Genomic DNA, 17,845 nt, shown 5'->3' with positions numbered 1-17,845 from the left:
ATTTCCCACTCCAGTGAGGCAGACAAAACAGAAAAATAAGGATGTTTATTAAGGACATTTCTAGCCCACAGCTAGGGCTCATACTCAGCTCTATGAGCCACTGTCCGACCTCATCCCCATTCAATGTGAATGACATTAGGAGGGCCGGGCCACAGGTAGATGCCACTGCCTGACTAAAGGTGCCACAGTAAGGGCCCTTCCCATAGCCTGGTATAGACAGATATACTGCTGGGGACAAAGAGGGAAATCATTGGACTAATACATTCCTCTACACCCTGCCTGGACCCTCTCATTCCTCCCCACCTCCCAAGATCATGAGTCAAAGGTGCCTAGTACCATGACGTGGGGTATCAAGAGAAGCCTCTCTGTCAGGCCCTGAACTATGGGAAAGGGATACCCTTCCCTTCTTAGACATCTCAGGACTGGGGGCCACTGAGGTAGAAGGGGGAGGAACCAGGCCATCCTAATCCCCCTTATGGGCCTTGCTCTGGGCTTGCCCCTTAGGGATGTAGGGGGCTTTTTGCTGGTATGGGAGGCTGGGACATCAGCCCAGACTGGAATGCTGCAGTTCTTCCCGAAGCCACGAGGGCACTGGCTGTCCAAGCCGGCTCAGCAGCTTCGACAACTCCAAATTATGGTTCCGGAAAAAGTCCGTAAGGAAAAGGCGGGACTGACAGGAGAAAATGAAGGCAGAGGTGGTAAGGAGTGGGGTTAGCTCCTACAGTTGGAGAGGGATACCTTGCCCCAGGCTTACTTACCTCAGTGTCCATATCTGGGTACCTTCGGCCTTTGCTCCTGCCTAGGCAGCGAGTCTTACCACCTTCAAGTCCCTGGCACCAAAATCCCTTATCTTCATCAAACCTGCTCAACAGGAAGAGGCCATTAGGTGCAAGAAGAGAAACTCAAACACCATAAATGCACACTACCCCTTCCCAGACGACAGTGACATGTCTCTTCTTGTGAGACAAAGTAAATCCATGTCTCTCTAAAGAGACATGGTCAACCTGCTTCCCCATTCCCCCAGAGTATTCCTCCTCTGGGTCATGCTCTCCCACCTTAGGGTCCGTGTGTAGTTCAGGAAAGGTGTGATGCCCAGGAACTTTTGGATGTTCTCCATTGAGGCTGCTGGGTTGGTACGCAGCTCTTGCCCATCCACAATCAGCAACTAAAGAGACAGGAATGTGGTGCCCTCTATATTCCTAAGATGCCTCTGGGCTGAGGGGGATGAAAGTAAGAGAATTTGGGGGGATTATACCTGTCCAGAGGGGTAATAAGTCAGCCAGCGTTGTAGATGAGTAGAATAGTAGCCAGGGATAAGACAACGGTTCTGCAGGGAGCGAAGTGCCAGAGGGGCCTGGGAGGAGGCCGAAATCACCTGGTAGAAGGTATAGTTCAAAGCAACTGGGTCTCCATGTGCTCGCTGGTGCTGAAAGACAAGGAATAGGAAAGTAAAGAAAGGACTGGTGATTTGACGGTATTACTCAGCTCTTATTCTTGATCTGGTGACAGCATAGGTACCCTTTTTCCCCAAGGCACCAGCTTAGTTTTTCTACTCTAATTCCTTTCTGTCTATCTAGCATTCACCACCTCCCCTCCATCTTAAGCCCCAATGTCCCTAGCTTCAGGCAGACCTGGTACCAGGAGTACGCCCTGTCAGCAGGGTTGGTGAGCACAGTGATGATCTTGGCTCGTGGCAAGAGGGCAGCCCCACGCCGTGGTACAACCTCTGAGTCAAAGTAAGTGGCACTTTTTTCAAATAAGAAGTCAGTGCTGGCATTGGAAGGGACAGGGAAAAAGTCCATGTACCTAAGAAGTAAAACAGCAGAGAGGCAGAGAAATTTGCTGAGTAAAGAGCAAATTTGCCAGTAGAGGTCAGATGTCTGTGCTGGAAGAGGCTGGAATGGGGTATTTTTGCAGAAGGGAGTGCGCCTCTGAGAAGCATTCAAAGGGGACCCAGTCTCACCAGTCAATACCCTTGTGGTAATTAGGACCACTGAAGAACTGAATCTCCTCAAAGGTGCTGGGGCTAGGGAAGCTGCTGGTCACAGCTGGGTGTAGGTTCAGGAAGAAGTGAATAGCTGTAGTCCCTAAATGAGAGAGAAAGACCAGGCCACTTTAGGAGAGAAGACAGCTCAACAGCATGAGCTTGAAGAAAGTGAGAAAATAACCACTCTGGGTAGTAACATCCCCTTTGGCCAAACTACAATGAGAGGAGGAAAGTCTGAGAGAAGCCCAGGGAAGGATTTAAAAGCAGTTCTCAGCTTTGACTGTGCATCAGAATCACTTGCTGATCTTTTCAAAACTCCACATATGATTCTGATATGCAACCAGAGTTAAGAATCATTGTCTCCAGACTGGATTAATGAGTGGGTATGAAAGGGAGTTTCTTGGCAAAAGGATCCCTTGGGTTTAAGGCAGGGCAAGACATGTTGGCTAAGGATGATTCACCTGTCTTCTGGGGTCCCACAATGAGGAACTTTGGGAGCCGATCACAGGTTTTCTCCTTGGACCAGATATCTTTATGCCTCTTGTCATCACAGGGATTCTGAAGATAGCAAGAATCAGATAAGGCCTAGTCTTTTCTTAACCTTCCACCCCCATCACATGTCTGGTCAGCCTGAGCTTCACCCCTACCTGCCAAAGGGGACTTCGCTCCTGAGGGAAGAGTTCAAAGTACTTTTGTGCAAGAGGGACAGGAGGAAGGGTCTGTAGGCGCAGCCGTGTCCAGCACTGGAGGAAGCGTACCAGGCTCTCAAAGGTGTACAGACCCAGCCGATCATTTCCATAATTGGACAGATGGGTCATAAAGATGCTTATCTGCAAGGGGGGTGCCTGCATGTCAGATTTGGAGAGCCTACCCACCTCCCAGCCTGCAAACATTTTGGATCTCTAGCCCTTCCTCTTGGCACCTTACCGGATTAAGCAGCACTGTCAGAAAGAGCTCTCCACCTCGGATGCTCCGGTCCAATTCATGAGAGCCTCCAGGATACTCATTATAGAAGATTGTGTGAGTAAAGAGGCCACACGTCTGCCGGGGAAGCACCTGAGGGGAAAAGAAGAAACAGGGATAGATGAGATTTAAAAGACTGAATGAGAAGTAGATATGGACAAAAGTCTTAAGGCACTGGGATGCTCTAGGTTTACAGAGGACTCAGAGGTTACAGTGATAAAGCTCTTATCTTGTGCATTGTGATTTTTCACCCTTCTTACCCCCTATTTTGTGAATGAACTTGGACTGGCAGTTGACAGGACATGGGTCAATACAGGTTGGAGGCTGTCTAAATTTGAGTTTGATTCAAGTTTGTATCAGGAGTCCCTCACCATAATGCCATTGTGAATGAAGCCACGGCGGTAGCGGGCAGGGCGGAGATGGGGATATTCCTCAGTGCTGGTCACCTGGATGCCCCACACAGATTTCCAGGCCTCATAGAGCTGCGTGTGGATGGGATACACGCCCGAGTGGTGGGGGGCCACAGCATACCCCAGATCCGTGGGAATCCCATGTTCCTGGGAATGGCATAGACTCTCACCAGGACCTGGTGAGGTTTGAGTACAGGGTAAAGAGGGTGGGGAAGCCTCCACAGAAAGAAAAATGGGAAGGGTAGGGAAAGGTTGAAAAGGAAGCATCTCTGGAGAAAGTATGGAGAAGATATCCAAGGGTCTCACCAGAGCAAACTGTTTGTTGAGCCTCATCTGGTCGGCCAGCACGGAGCGATTGTGGAACAGGTGTGGCTGCATGTGGCTCCACATGTGGGGAAACCACCAGAACTCTTGGCGGTGCTTCAGCAGCATGTCATCCCCTGCGTCTTCCTCCTCTGTCCCTACAACCACACACTCACCACTGACCACAGCCAGTCAGCCCCTGTGCCCTCCTTTGTTTTATAACAACATTGACTACTTTCCATCCTTGGGACAATGTTAGTCACCCTTGCCCACCTAGACTTTTTTTTGTACTGTTGTCAACTTGTCCTCCAGGCACCCATACTAACCTAGATTCATGACCACTACTAGCTCCTCACAGCACTCTGACCCTAAACATTGACCATTTTCTCCAAGTTGTCTGCCCAGGGAGATAGACAGTGAAGGGAAAGACCAAACTAAGAATGATATGCTGAAGGAACAGGGAAATAAGCTCACCAGTATGATAGAACTTGCCCGAGAAGCCCAAGTTGAAGGTGAAGTTAGGGACTAAGGTCCTGAGTTTGTTCTGGGTGGTCAACAGAGCCTAGAAGAGTAGCAGGGACATTGAGAAATAAGGAGACAGCAGACTGAGGAGGAGTATATGAGAAGCAGTATTATTCCTGCCTGGAAAGGGCAGGGAGTGTACCTGTGACAAACTCAGAATCAAGAAAGGGAGTCTGACAGGCCAGAGCTTGAATAGCTTCTAAGAAAATAATTTAAGTAATGAAAAAGACTAACCTCAACATCAGCCACCTTCATGCGAGTTCCTTCCTTGCCCACAAAGATGTCATCAATGTCTACCAAGATATAGCGGTCAAGGTCCAGGCAGAGGCGTTTGCCAGTAAGGTATGCAACAGCATCAACAAAGATAAGTTTGTGGAGCCAGAAGGAAAGACCATGGCCAAAAAGCACCCGCTGGATGCCATCATGAAGCCCTAGATCCTGTACCACAGTGGGAAGCCGGGCACGACGAGGTACTGGTCCTGGCACAGGGAGTTCAGCTGGCCGAAGGCTGGCAAGAAGCACTGGTTCATATGTGCTATGATTGGATTGGAAGATAGTCCAGTCATCACCAGGTAGTGGCCCCGGCTCCAGGTGGCTGGGGCGTGTGAGATGCAGAAGGGGAGCAGAAGGATTCACTTGGTAATCCCGGAGCCCCAAGTTTGAGTGTAGAAAAAGAGGAAAGCCCTTGAGCTGGGCACTCAGTAGGCTATGTTCATGGGCTCGGAAAAAGCCAATGATGCCCACACCATATTCCACGCAGTATCGGTCTAGTAGTTCCCGACTCCAGGCATCCAGGTTGACATATTTGAGCAGGTTCTCATAAATGACCAAGACATAGCGGCCACGGGTATGATCAGTCAACGTGGGCATGTCCCCTCGGCCAGGTGCTAGCTCAGTACTGTAACGAAAACGACTGGACTCCAGGATGGCCACAATCTCCTGTCCCAGCTGTGAGTATGCACTCTCCACAAACACGAGTACCACAGGTTCAGTTCGAGCTGTCTCTGGAGGCCTGGGGGGCCGGGGTGGAACTGGAGGCCGTGCAGGGCCAGGGCCAACTGCCCCACCACTGCTGCAGTCTCCCAAGGGCAGGGGCAAGGGTTCCTTGGCCTTGGGACTGGTGGACACGTAGTAAGCCAGGAAGCCCATGGAGCCTAGACTGAAGGCAATCAGCAGCAATATGAGGCGGTGCAGTTCCAGCTGCCGAGCTGGGCGTACCACCTTCCACAGCTGGAGCATGGCGGGGTAAGGAAGGAAGGGAAGGATGGGGACCGCCTCAGGGGAAGAGAGGTAGGAGTTCTATAGACTGGTACTGTCGTGGGAGGGTAGAGGATAGGAAAATAGGGGAAGGGGGTTACCCCAGGAGCAGTTCCCTGAGGAAGTGGAGACAAGTCCCTTAGTACAGGGTAGGAGAGGTAAAAGGGGAAGTAAGGGGCAGCTGGACAGAGCCCCCTAGGCTCAGGTCACCATGGCCCCCTGGCCCATGGCTCCAGGCTGCAAATCTTGCCAGATTCCACCCTTGGTCCTGACTGAACTCCTCACATTAGACGTCAGCAAAGTTCACAATCTCTGCTCCCACTGTCTGTAAGACAGAGACATCAATGGGTTATTTCTCCCCTTGAAACTACTGTCATTAATCCATTTCTCTTTCTTTCCTCATCTCTCTTACCTCTTGCTGACTGGATGATTTGTTCTCCCAAAAAAGCTCTTGTAGAATAAGAACACAAGCTGAGTCCTATAGCTTAGCTTCATAGCTTGTTTTCCTTCTTAGAATACCCAAATGAGGCTGGGTGCAATGGCTCACACCTGTAATCCTAGCATTCCGGTAGGCCGAGGTGGGAGAATCACTTGAGCTCAGGAGTTTGAGACTAGCCTGAGTAAGAGAAAGACCCCATCTCTACAAAAATAGAAAATTTGGCTAGGCGTTGTGGCCAGCATCTGTAGTCCCAGCTACTTGGAGGCTGAGGGAGGAGCTTGCAGTGAGCTATGATGATGCCACTGCACATTAGTCAGGGTGACAGAGCAAGACCTTATCTTAAAAAAAAAATAATAACAAAATAACAAAAAAAAAAACAAACCATACCCAAATGAATGTCCAAATACTTCTCTCTAACGCTCTGACAGAGTTCAGAGTTGGAGCAGTATATTCAAATGCTAGAAGGGAGCAAATCTCCCAATAACAAGAAGCCAAACAGCCCAGGAGGCTGAAAATAGACCCTTTCTACTAGTTCGTGACTGAGCAGTTGGCCCACCCTCAAGAGCTCTGGTTTTTCTGTGAAGTACGGACATAAAGCCCCAGAAGTCCCATGATCCACCGAAGTATCAGATAAGAGGAAACTCATGAGTCTACTAATCTTCCTCATCAATCAAACTCAACATCATAGCCAACAACACTAACGAACTTGCAGTCAGGTGGACACCATGGCAGAGGAATTCAAGAGGAAATAGAGATTGCGATAGCTAATCATTCTCTTAGCTTTCAAACCCAGAACCTAAAGATCTTCCTTCCCCACCCCTAGCTGGGCACTGCAGCTCATACCTGTAATCCTAGCATTCTGGGAGGCCAAAGTGGGTAGACTGTTTGAGTTCAGGAGTTCTAGATCAGCCTGAGTAAGGGAAAGACACCATCTCTACTAAAAATAGAAAAACTAGCCGAGTGTTGTGGTAAGCGCCTATAGTTCCAGCTACTTAGGAGGGTGAGGCAAGAGGATCACTTTGGCCCAAGTTTGAGGCTGCTATGAACTATAATGTCATAGCACTCTACCCAGGGTGATAGAGTGAGACTTTGTCTCAAAAAAAAAAAAAATTAGCTGAGGTTGGGTGGATTGCTTGAGCTCACGAGTTCGAGACCAGCCTGAGTAAGATAAGACTGAGACCCCGACTCTACTAAAAATACAAAAACTGAGGCAAGAGGATTGCTTGAATCCATGAGTTGGAGGTTACTGTGAGCTATGATGATGCCATGGCACTCTACCCAGGGTGACAGCTTGAGCCTTTGTTTCAAAAAACATTTATTTTTTCAATAAAAATTACCCACCCCAATAGCTGGGCGTTGTGGTGGGTGCCTGTAGTCCCAGCTACTCAGGAGGCTGAGGCAAGAGAATCACCTAAGCCCAAGAGCTGGAGGTTGCTGTAAGTTGTGACGCCACGGCACTCTACCAAGAGCGATAAAGTGAGACTCTGTCTCTAAAAAATAAATAAATAAATAAATTGCCCACCCTGTCCTTTATTTCACATATGCTAAAGTCAGGAGAGGAAATAAAAATGTAACCCCAGAGCAAATCACGTTACAGGGACCTAAGAAAGGCCAGCAGGCTGAGCCCAGAGTTTCTCTTCCTGCCTACTTTAAATCTTCTTAATTGAGCCAACGTGGTCCTACAGCTGTATTCCTGAACAACTCAGAATGGTCACTGAGCTAGCCTAGATAAACATGAAGGAGTTAAGTCCAGTTCCAAAAACAGAACAACCTGAGAGAGGCTGGATGACACAGAGTAGTAACTGGAGCTTAAGTCATATCTAATCAATTACAGAAAGAGAAAGAGTAAGGACAGTGATCAGAAAATATGATTTTAAGGAGACCTAATTTGGGAGATTTCTTTTGTTCTTTTTCTTAAATAGACCTCTTCTGTAAGTTTATTGTCACTCTCTCTACATCAGCTGCTCCAAGTAAAACCAGTGGCTGGCAATCCCTCTCTACTACTCACCCCTATATACACACATCTCAGGGGTGATTAGGTAGAGACAGGGTCCTTCAGAGGTGACAGAGATGATTTAAGAACTGTGCAAAGGGGCGGGGCCTGTAGCTCAGTGAGTAGGGTGCTGGCCACATACACGGAGGCCAGGGGGGTTCGAATCCAGCCTGGGCCAGCTAAAACAACAATGACAACGGCAGCCAAAAAACAGCTGGGCATTGTGGCAGGCACCTGTAGTCCCAGCTACTTGGGACGCTGAGGCAAGAGAATCACTTGAGCCCAAGAGTTTGTGGTTGCTGTGAGCTGTGATGCCACAGCAGCTGTGTGTCCCAGGGCAAGAGCTTGAGACTTTGTCTTAAAAAAAAAAGAATTGTTCCCACCATGCCTATAATACTAGTACTTTGGTAGGCTAAGAAGGGAGAAACACTTGAGACTAGCCTGGCAACAGAGATCCTGTCTTTACAAGAAATAAGTAAAAAACAAAAAATTAACCAGGCAGAGTATACACCTGTAGTCCTAGCTACATGGAAGGCAGGAGGATCACTTGAGGCCAAGAGATCTAAGCCTTCAGTGAGCTATGATCGACCCCCCGTACTCCAGCCTGGGCAACAGGGTAAAACCCCATCTCTGAAAAAAGAAAAAAGAAAGGAACAGTTTGGTTTTGGCCTGGGTAAAACTGATAGACATGAAAAGAGAGCTGGGAGACAGGATCAAACTGGTGATGCAAAGAGGTGAATCCTAAAAATTAGAGATAACTTTAGGGAAAGCATACTAGTGAGAAGTCACTAAGGGGAAGTTGATACTCAATACATAGTATTACAACTTGTCAGACATTTCTTCTCAGAGTTTTACATATACTTAACCCACACACAGCCACAGGAGGTAAGTAAGGGATACATAGTATTATTATCCCTATTTTACATACCAATAATTTGAGGCCCAGCGAAACTTAGTGACTTGCCCAGAATCACACAGCTCAGTCAGTGGAGGGGCTGGGATTCAAAGTCAGGCCTGTCAATCTCCAGAGCGGGTGTTCTTAACCCCTGCATTTTAGCTTCATACCTGCAAGCAGCAGCAACATTTACGGAAGAAGTGGGATGAGAAACACTGAAGCAGCAACAGGGTGTGTGTGTAGCGGGGGGTGAGGGAGGTAAGTCTATGCAGTGGAAGGTTTCTGAGGAGGGAGAAACTGAGGCCACCTGAGCCAGGGAGAGCAATAGTGCTGGGGACCAGGCAGGCTGCGGTGCGGGCCCAGCGCTGCGAGGCGATGCTGCGGAAGGAGGGAGATCGAGTGGGGCCGGGCTCGCAGACAGAGGGACCCCGTTGAGTGGGAATGCCGGGTCACAGGTGGATATGGGGAGAGCATCGACGTGAGACATTAAAGGGGAATGGGCAAAGGGCGCGCTGCGACCACTCTGGGATGACATCGAGACAGGTACCGGGCTGGAAGAGCTCCGAGGGCAGAAGGGAGTGCCGTACTGAGGGGACGAACAGAGGGGAATGAGGAAACTAGAAGGGAGGCTAGAGGAAGGGACAAGGCGAGGGGTGGCTGGGGCGCACTGACGGGCCTCCCGGGACACCCTGCGGGAGGTTATGGTGGCAACACTCAAGGGAAGTCAGTGAGGGGAGGAACTGCGGGCGAACGCAGGTGAGAGCCACTCTCTGAGCGGTAGAGGGGGGTTTCTCCTCAAGGGCGGCTCACCCGGCGGACTGGGCGGCGTCCGCGCTGTCCCCGGGCTCCGCCGCGTCCCGGGGCTGCCCGGCTTCCCAGCTCTCGGGGCCTCGGGCCGCGTCGCGGCTGCTCCGCCATCTCCGAGCGAACGCTCTGCCGCAGCCGGGCCCAACCGCCGCTCCCACCGGGGGGAGACGGCGCGCTGCCGCTCTTGGCACCCTCCGGGTCACCACCGGCTCCAGGTCTAACAGCTGCGCGATCGAAGCGCCAGGAGACCAAATGATCTCCCTCTGTGCTAAACCCGGCCGCAACCTCCGATACGGAGGGCTCCGCGCCCCGCCTGCAGAAGCCCACCCCCGCTCCCCGCCCGGTGGCACAGTCTGCCCAGCGTCGGCGCCGCGGCTCCCCGGTGGGGCGGGCCAGAGATGCGGACTCGTCCACTCGGCCCGGCGGAGGGGGAGCCGGGCCAGCCTACCGGGGAGGGAGGGGGACGCCTTGGAGCGGGAGGGGCCCGAAGGCGGGGCGAAACCTCAGCCCTTCTCTGAAGGGTCCACATCCTCTCCCCCCACCTAAACTGGCCTTGACGGCCCGGTGGATGGCTTGAAAGATGATGTGAGTTCATGAGGAAGTTTTAGTCTAAAAAGGGCCCAAAGGGAGTAGGCAGAAGGTACTTCTCTCCATCTGAAGACTTGTAACTGAGGCTGCTGAAACCTAAACCTCTGGCCAGAAGCCTCCAACAGCATTAACACAGTGGACTGTTTAAAGGTTATTTTATTAAATATCTTCAGTTCAAGGTTTCATTGTAACAAAGCTATGAAGGGTCTACCAACATTCAGAACAAACACTATTTTTAAATTATTTCTATGTCATCATGCAAAAATTCTGCATCAAATGCCTTCCATTTCCTGTTTAAAAGGTGATTTTTTTTTTTTTTAAATAGTCTATTGTCTATAGATGCTGACATTAGCCCCAGAAGAGGAGTAAGAATGCTATGAAGTGGGGCTGGAGCAGCCATATGAAGCTATGGGTCTCAATGAACTCTAAGACCATTTGTCTTCAAGCCAGCCAAAACCAAACCCTATGGTGAAGGGATCTGCGTGCTGGCACTGCAGGCTGCAGGGCAGGAGAGGGCCAGGGCCAGGGCCCAGGGGCTGGGACATGCATGAGGTGCTCGGAGGAGCCTGGCTAAATCCAAGCACCAGCACCTGTGAGTCTGCTCTCTTCTCAGCTTGCTCCAAAGTAAACCTGTAGCATTGCCTCTTCTCCTAGCTCTTGTGCCTCTGGAAGGTAGTCCAGGGAGCTGGAGTCTACCCACCTTTCCCCCCAAAGCGCAGATGTTTGTGCAGATAAATCTGCAGAGTTGTCTGGGAGAAACCAAAGCCATTACCAATTGCTCCTTCTATTATCTTCTCTGCTTTCTGCTTAGGGCATAGATCTTTCCCTCCTGGAATGGAACTCCTTGGGCACAAAGAGGGACAATGAATGTAGAAGCCTTGGCTCTGGACACCTCTTTTGGATACATGCAGGTGTATATGGGGGGGGGGGTGATGCCCATGCAGATTGTCCAGCATTAAGTCTATACTTCAGTTGGTCAGTAAAGAGGCCTCTTTAAGGAAGACACCTCTTCTTCTTGCCAGAGCAGACAGGAAAAGAGATGTGCGTGCAGCAAGAGTAAGAAGGGAGGCTGCCCTGAGGGCAGCCTGAATGCATAGAAACAGTCACCACCTCTTATCCCACTGCCTCACTCCTCCCATCCCACAGGGGCACTTGGTGGGGGAACCCAGGCCCAGATGAGGGTCAGCAAGGGGACCACCACCATGAAAAGGCAAGACAAAGATGGTTCAGATCCATACAGAAACAAGTGCCAAAGGTGGCAAGGGGGGCCTTGACTAGGGCCCAGTGCTCTCCTGGCTAAGTTATAAGAAAACAAACACAAAGCAAAGCAGTAACCCCTTCCCCTTCCTAGCTGCAGGGGTCGGGCCTCAATATCAGGGCCCACGTGCATGGTGCATCCTATAGAGATAGATGAGTGAGTGCATGTCAGACTAGCATGAGGTTTCTCATCAGCTTCGCAGCGGACACACTTCTGCAGCACCAATTCTCTTCCCTTCTGCATTCAATAAAACAGTACAGCAACGTCCTGGCCCTCAGTCCTGAGGCCACTGCTTCTCAGCTACCTCCAGAGCAGGCTGCAGCTCTGTGTTCTCTCCCAAGTAGATCTGATGGCCATGATGTTCTCATCAGCCTCCTCCTAGGCTCCTATCAAGTTCTGAAGAAGTCGATTCCTAGACGTAGGGTAAGCAGGCTACCTCAGGAGCTACAGTCACACATCACGGACCCCAAAGCTCTGTCAGAGTTCTTGCCTGGTCCCCCTGAGTCCATGGGAGCCAGAGGCCGAGCTCATCTCTTCAGGGCTGGTGGGTGAGCCCACTGCTCATGCCAGGATAGGCATCACATAAATTCCTGCCTTCTTGCCAGCCCAAGGGCTATCGGTGGTTTTAAAACGCGTCATGGTACGAATTCCATTTTTTTTTTTAAACAATCTTTTTTTTTTCTTAAATGTAAAAAACACCTCGGTACAGCAGAGACAGACACGAAGGGCGGGCGGGAGGGCTGCATGCAGGGGCGTGCATTGGCTGCTGCCGCTTTGTAATTGAATTGTTTTAAACCTCAAACGAACAGGACTGCCGCTGTCACTCAGGCCCTCCAGAGCCACTGGCTGCGAAGGTTCGACCTCCAGCTGGAATCTCCTAATGCCCCTGTCAAACAGGACAGAATGTGGTAAAAGAACAGAGGACAATGAGCACACAGGTTAGTTGCAGGGACTTAAGCACACTGTACACTATCATGTGGCCAAGTCTGCCAGAGAAGGGGGGGTGGGGGGTGAAGCTAATGTTAAATATAACACTGTCTTACATTTGCTGAGCACTTACTGAGTACTTTACTTACCTCATTTAAGCCTAACAACAATTCAATAAAGTAGTACCACTCTTTCGCTCTTTTGATGGAAAACTGAGCTTAAAGAGGGGAAGTAACCTGTTTTGAGGCCACCTAATTTGGAATTATGGTGCCAGACACAAGTCTAATTTCAGAGCATAACTTACTACAACCATACTGCCCAGCCTTCGCCACTCCTCTGGGATGGCGGGTACCTCCTCTCCCAGGGCCACCTCCCAGCCTTCTCTTCCTCCTCTGACCCCACCTGTACCAGCCCCTCCCAGCCCCTCTCCCCCCAACCAGGTGCACCTGTGGCTGAGCTCACTGCAGCGGTGCAGCAGGGGCCCCTGAACAGTGATAGTGGACATTGAGCCACTTGCCATCCCGGCGGTGCCAGACCCGAGTCTCCTCTGACTGGCTGGTGCGAGGCCGACCCTGACCGTCGATGTACTGGGTGAGGCGGATGTAGGCGATGCAAGCTGCGTCGTCCCCAATCACGTGGACGTGTGGGTTTAGGATGGTAGTATGGATGGGCTTGCTGTTCTTGGACAGGACTGTAGGGGGCAGGGCGGGGGGGGTAGACAGGAGGGTGTCAGGCTTGGGTACCTGCGTTTTCCTCCCAGCCTGCACTTCCAAGTCTCACCCTTTCTCCATTCCCAAAGTCTGCAAGTACCCCCCCTTCACACTCCAGAGGCTAGGATACCCCATTACATTCGTCTCCATTATCCAAGAGGAAGAGAAAGGTGGGTAACAATGATAATAGCAGCTATTCTTTTAATCAGGCATTGTGCTGGGGTTTTTACATGCAAGAGCTGTATTTCTTGGTCGATAATATTTTCTTCATTATAAGATAAGGAAATAGGCTCAGGAGATTAAGTAATTTGCCCAAATAACTCATTTGACCTCAGGACCATGTGACTCTAACTAAAGCCTGTGGTTCTTCTACTCTACTAGGATGTTTAGATTTCACAAGCATTAGTTTATCCCTAATTAGAGCTGCAGAATGAAATTATGAATGTAACCATAAAGGTTGATATGATTTTTTTTTAAGGCAGCAAAGTAGCATCAAGCTCAGGATATTCCCAGGGCTCCCAGGATTCAGAGGAAAGGTGAAACAAGTTGGATTGCCATTATCAGCATATGCTGTGTAAATTATGTTGCTTTTATGGAGATTCGCATTTTTAGTTTAATTCAAATGTTAGATTCTACATGAGACCTACCCTAGAACTAATATAACCTCTGGAATTGTGTCTGGCTAAGAGAATTAGTTAGATGGCTAAGGCTTTGTATGTGCAGCTGAGATGTGGAGAGCATGGAAATCAGTAGAGAAAATGGTGACTAACTAAAACTCAGGGCAGGACAGGGAAGGCCCAGGATAAAGTGGGAAAGAAAAAAAAAATAAGGAGAGGGAGGATCTTATTAGAAAGAAAGATGGGAGGGGGTGGTGATTCAGCTTATCTCCTGGGAATTCCACAAACTGTCCAGAATGTATGCCCCACCCTCCCTCCAGGATGCCTGCCCCCCTAAACATTCAGAAGGATTCTAGCCACAATGTCTGATGTCACAAATCACTAACAGTGCCCTGTTAACTTGCTTGCACATTCTTATCCTGGTTTTAATTTCCTCTATCGTGAAACCTGCAGACATAGAACTTATTACTTGCTGAGCTCATCTCAACCTAATCTTAAAGGGTTTCCAGTTTGTCTTGGAAAGAGCTGAGGCGTCAAGAAATACAGTGACCCTGACTGTGACCACTAGCACTGACATGAGGCAGCTGCAGAATGAATGGGCACTTGGGGCTTTGGAGCAGGGCCTTTGAAAGTGTTCGTTTAAGACTGTCAGGGCACAAGGAGGCAAGCAGGCAGAGTAGGGGCGCAGCAGGAAAGTCAAATAAGAGAAAAGTGGGCAACCTGGATGAGAAGGTAAGCAGGGGACAGAGGCAGAGGGGGCAGAGGGGCAGGCAGGAGTATATCAGCAGCACGAACCCACTCACGATTCTCAAAGTAAAACTTATGGAAATCCATCCCCTCCACGAGGTTACCAAGGGCCTCAGGCTCAAAGGAAGTGAGGCCTGGATCACAAATCTTCCTGTAGAGGGGGAAAAATAGCTGTCAGGCTTCTATTGCGTTCCTTATGTTCCTTCCTTATCTGTGATATCTATGCAGTAGCAGCAGGGTTGCTGTTGCAGGCTGCTAGGATCCTCAGGGCCTGCCCCTTAGCTGCTCAACCCTGGCTTTTCTACCCACTGCCAGGACACCTTGAGTGAGCTCAGTCACAGAGGGAATCTACCTGGAAGGGCTCTTGGCCTAGGGGCCTGAGGTTTAATTCAGACACTGCGCCCAAGGCCAGCTTTCCCTTTCCCCAAGGTCCTGACTACTTTTGGAAGCAGGGCAGACCTTGAGAGATGACTTACATCATGAGGAAATGGGTCTCTACTCACGTGTAGGCCTCAAAGTCCCCATTGTTGATGGCTTCAATCAGCTGTTCTGTAATCTTAATGATCTCCTGTTTTCGCACTGTGGAGGGAAAAAAATCCACCACTTTACCTGCTGGGGAACTTCCCAAGAGACAGAGAACCTCCCTTAATCCTTCAGGGAGTCCCCTGTGATGACACACACATCCCTCTTCTCTGTCTTTAAGGCCTTTGGCAGGAAGAGTGAGCCCATTTTCCCCTCCATCCCCCTCTCTGGTGTTTCCAGAGATAATGACCCCCTCCTACTGAAGCCCACCTGTTAGTTAAGGTTCTCTGGCCTTTGCTTCCCTTTCCATCAAAAACCAGGTCGCAGAAAATACTCTTGTCCTTAACTGGTGAGGGGCCTGGAACATCATGAAGGCTCTACCAAGAGTCTGTGTATCCCATCCCCAGTAGGTTCAGCCTCTCTGAGAAGCATGTCCCAGTATGGCTGTTTCCACCCTCTATTTACTTCTCTCACCAGAAGGGGCTCAGTCAGGTCTCCCACCCAAGGCCCTCATTCAGTGCTTCAGAACTTAGCCCTGGGCAACAGCCAGCCTGAGAGCAGAGTCCAGGTATGGTTGAGGGCTCCAAAGATGAACAGAGCCCTAGAATGAATACCTCACGTTGCTCATCAATCCCACAGAGCTGTTCTGGGATCAGTGATCTTGGAATGATAAAACCTCTTGACAGCTTCTCCCCAGAGACTGCTCCATTTACCCTGGACAAGCCTCAGGGAAGCTATAGATTTCATACCAACTCTCATGCTGGCATGTGTTCCTCAGGAAAACCAAGCCAAAGCTCAAACTGACAGGCAGGCAGAGTTGGTGCCCTTAGCTCCCCTCTCCCCACCCCATCCCAAGCCAAGGGACAGCTGGTGAGGTCCTGTTCTCATGGGCAGCTCACTTACAGGGAGTACCACTATTAGCAGGGGGTACCGCCAGGGTAAGGGAGGGCTCAGACTGAGCTCGGGACTAACCCTGACCCGAGCCCCAGGCTGGCCCAGGCCACAAGCCTTTCCTCACAGGAGCGAGAGGCTGCAAGACAAATGCAAGCATTAGAACAGCACCACCACGGGACGGCTGGGCCAGCACAGCCAAGGAGCACCAGCTGGGAGGGGCAGCACAGCCAAAGGCACATCCAGGAGGGGGTCCCACAGCCATCAGCACCACTAGGCCAGTAGTTCAAGGGATCAAGCAGTCAGTTAGGGGAACCAACAAGCTCTGTCCACTTTCTAAAGAAGCAACAGGTACACACACACAACACACACCCCTCTCCAACCCCACCAAACCCATCTGGAGGACCTGACTGGGGCCCTATGGGTGAAGAGGGTTGTGTTTAGAAACTCTAAAAGGAGAGATGGTGGGAGGAAAAGGCGAGAAGGGCATCCTCTAACACAGACAGAACTAAAAATATAAATATGAGTTACCATTAATACATTGAGGCATTGCACTAAGACTTTCTACTATCCCATCTATTTGTAGTAACAACTCTTTGAGTTAGGGGCTGGTTTTATTTCCACTTTACAGGTAAGAAAACTGCAGCTAAAGGAGGTTAAACTACTTCACACACTTTGAAGGGAGTATAGCTGGGATCTAAACTAAGGTCTGTCTCATCCTGAACCCCATGCTCTTGATCCCGCCCCAACCCTCAGGAAACACTACACCCCCAGTGCAGTTCCTTGGCTATTGCACTTTCCCCATTACCGCTACTCCTGTACCTACAGACCTGACTTCTGCTTCTGTCCCTCTTCCTGGCTCAGTGCTGAGACAAGGCCCACTGCACATCCCAGTGGCTTTCTACTCCCTCCCTCTATGCCATGCTCTTCCACCCACTCTTCTGCTATGTCTGGGCTCCAGACTTGGGGGCTCCTGCTTGGTAATAGCAGCGCCTCCAATTGGCTCCCCCACCCCTAGCAGAGGCCATGTTCCCAGAATTAACTTAGAAGGGCAGGAAGGCGAGGCCGACAGCTCTGGTGGGGATCCCTGAGGGGCTTCAGGACAAGCCAGGGAGACGGAAGCCAGAATGTGCCTCCCTCACACTTACTGGCTGAGGAGCAGAGAGAAGGCTGGGGCTGCATGCCTGCAGAGGGGGCTGTTCTGTCCCGGGAGCTCCGTCCTTCAGGCACCAAGCTGCCATTCCCAGTGCGGAGCGGGGCAGCTAGCCAGCCAAGGCAGGGCAGGGCAAGGCAGAGCAGCCAAAACAAACAGAACAAGGCAGGTGAGCGAGCAAGCCGGACAGGACCCGAGCCCGTGGCACTGCAGAGCCGTGGCAAGGTGATGCCTCGGGCTGCTGTGGACGCTGGACCACATCCCATGCCGCACCTCTGCCAGAAAGGCTTCCCAGCCGAAAGTACCAGGAAGGTGCGTAGACTTGGATTTGTGGCTTCCAGAGGAGCCTAAAAACAACCTGTACAAGGATCCCTGCTCCCGGGAAAGATGTTAGGGGGACTAGGCCACAAGGTGAAGAGCTCAGCAGTGAAGGCACCTCCTATTCTGCTAGCATCACCAGGGTTAAACTGATTTGACCTTACTCCCAGCAGCCTGGAGGTACTGTTCTGTACTGCCATATTTGTGAATGCATTCTATTTTCTTTTTAGTTCCCAAAGGTTTGGAGCCTCCGTACAACCCCTGGGCAGGCTCTCCCAGCTCTGTCCTACAACATTTCCTCCATCTTTTCTGATAGCTTGGCCTAAGTTCACTTACTGAAGGCAAAAGAAGCAATTCCAGGAGGCCAAACCAAAAAAGCGGGGCAGAAATTCCCAAGGGTCTGGCCCAACATGCCTTCCCACAATCCCTGGCACTCTGGCCAGCACCAAGCTTAGGCTGGTGGCCCTCACCAGACCACCAGGACACAGCCAAATACAGCTTCACAGGAATCAGATCAGTTTTTTTTTTTTTTTTTTTT

General features: G+C 50.5%; 2 protein-coding genes across 3 annotated transcripts in view; both read right to left on the bottom strand.

Annotated features, from left to right (window-relative positions):
* Positions 1–25: 25 nt before the first annotated feature.
* Positions 26–9,686, bottom strand: NDST2 (N-deacetylase and N-sulfotransferase 2). 2 transcript variants are annotated; one of them, XM_012801368.2, is made up of 15 exons: positions 9,580–9,686; positions 8,803–8,939; positions 4,420–5,767; positions 4,138–4,225; positions 3,667–3,821; positions 3,322–3,507; positions 2,915–3,043; positions 2,635–2,817; positions 2,449–2,545; positions 1,964–2,087; positions 1,632–1,806; positions 1,256–1,426; positions 1,056–1,165; positions 759–861; positions 26–670 (listed from the first exon to the last, which is right to left on the bottom strand). In XM_012801368.2, exons 3-15 carry the CDS (start codon positions 5,422–5,424, stop codon positions 545–547), a joined length of 2,652 nt encoding a protein of 883 aa, XP_012656822.1. In that variant the 5' UTR covers positions 5,425–5,767; positions 8,803–8,939; positions 9,580–9,686; the 3' UTR covers positions 26–544. The 2 variants fall into 2 exon arrangements, with proteins under 2 accessions (XP_012656822.1, XP_023365360.1); XM_023509592.1 differs by having other exon boundaries at positions 3,322–3,432.
* Positions 9,687–10,302: 616 nt separating this feature from the next.
* Positions 10,303–17,845, bottom strand: part of CAMK2G (calcium/calmodulin dependent protein kinase II gamma) — a 63,971-nt gene continuing 56,428 nt past the window's right edge. The window contains exons 15-18 of the mRNA XM_012801367.2: positions 14,927–15,032; positions 14,480–14,574; positions 12,796–13,040; positions 10,303–12,308 (exon numbers count right to left, since the gene is read on the bottom strand). Of these exons, the coding sequence (XP_012656821.1) occupies positions 12,808–13,040; positions 14,480–14,574; positions 14,927–15,032 (434 nt within the window). The 3' untranslated portion in view covers positions 10,303–12,308; positions 12,796–12,807. The remainder of the gene's footprint in view (positions 12,309–12,795; positions 13,041–14,479; positions 14,575–14,926; positions 15,033–17,845) is intronic.

Source organism: Otolemur garnettii, unplaced genomic scaffold, assembly GCF_000181295.1.
Source record: "Otolemur garnettii isolate 467f Iridium unplaced genomic scaffold, OtoGar3 scaffold00008, whole genome shotgun sequence".
Classification (NCBI taxonomy): Eukaryota; Metazoa; Chordata; class Mammalia; order Primates; family Galagidae; genus Otolemur; species Otolemur garnettii.
This window is presented reverse-complemented; position numbering and strand designations above follow the sequence as displayed.

Bases quoted from the DNA above. Each gene is read 5' to 3' on its own strand.
- NDST2 (XM_012801368.2), bottom strand. From the start codon at position 5,424: ATGCTCCAGCTGTGGAAGGTGGTACGCCCAGCTCGGCAGCTGGAACTG. The intron at 3,044-3,321 runs GTGAGGGACTCC...TTTTCCCCTCAG, and splicing joins TCATTCACAATGGCATTATG to GTGCTTCCCCGGCAGACGTG. The intron at 2,088-2,448 runs GTGAATCATCCT...TCTCTCATTTAG, and splicing joins TGTGGGACCCCAGAAGACAG to GGACTACAGCTATTCACTTC.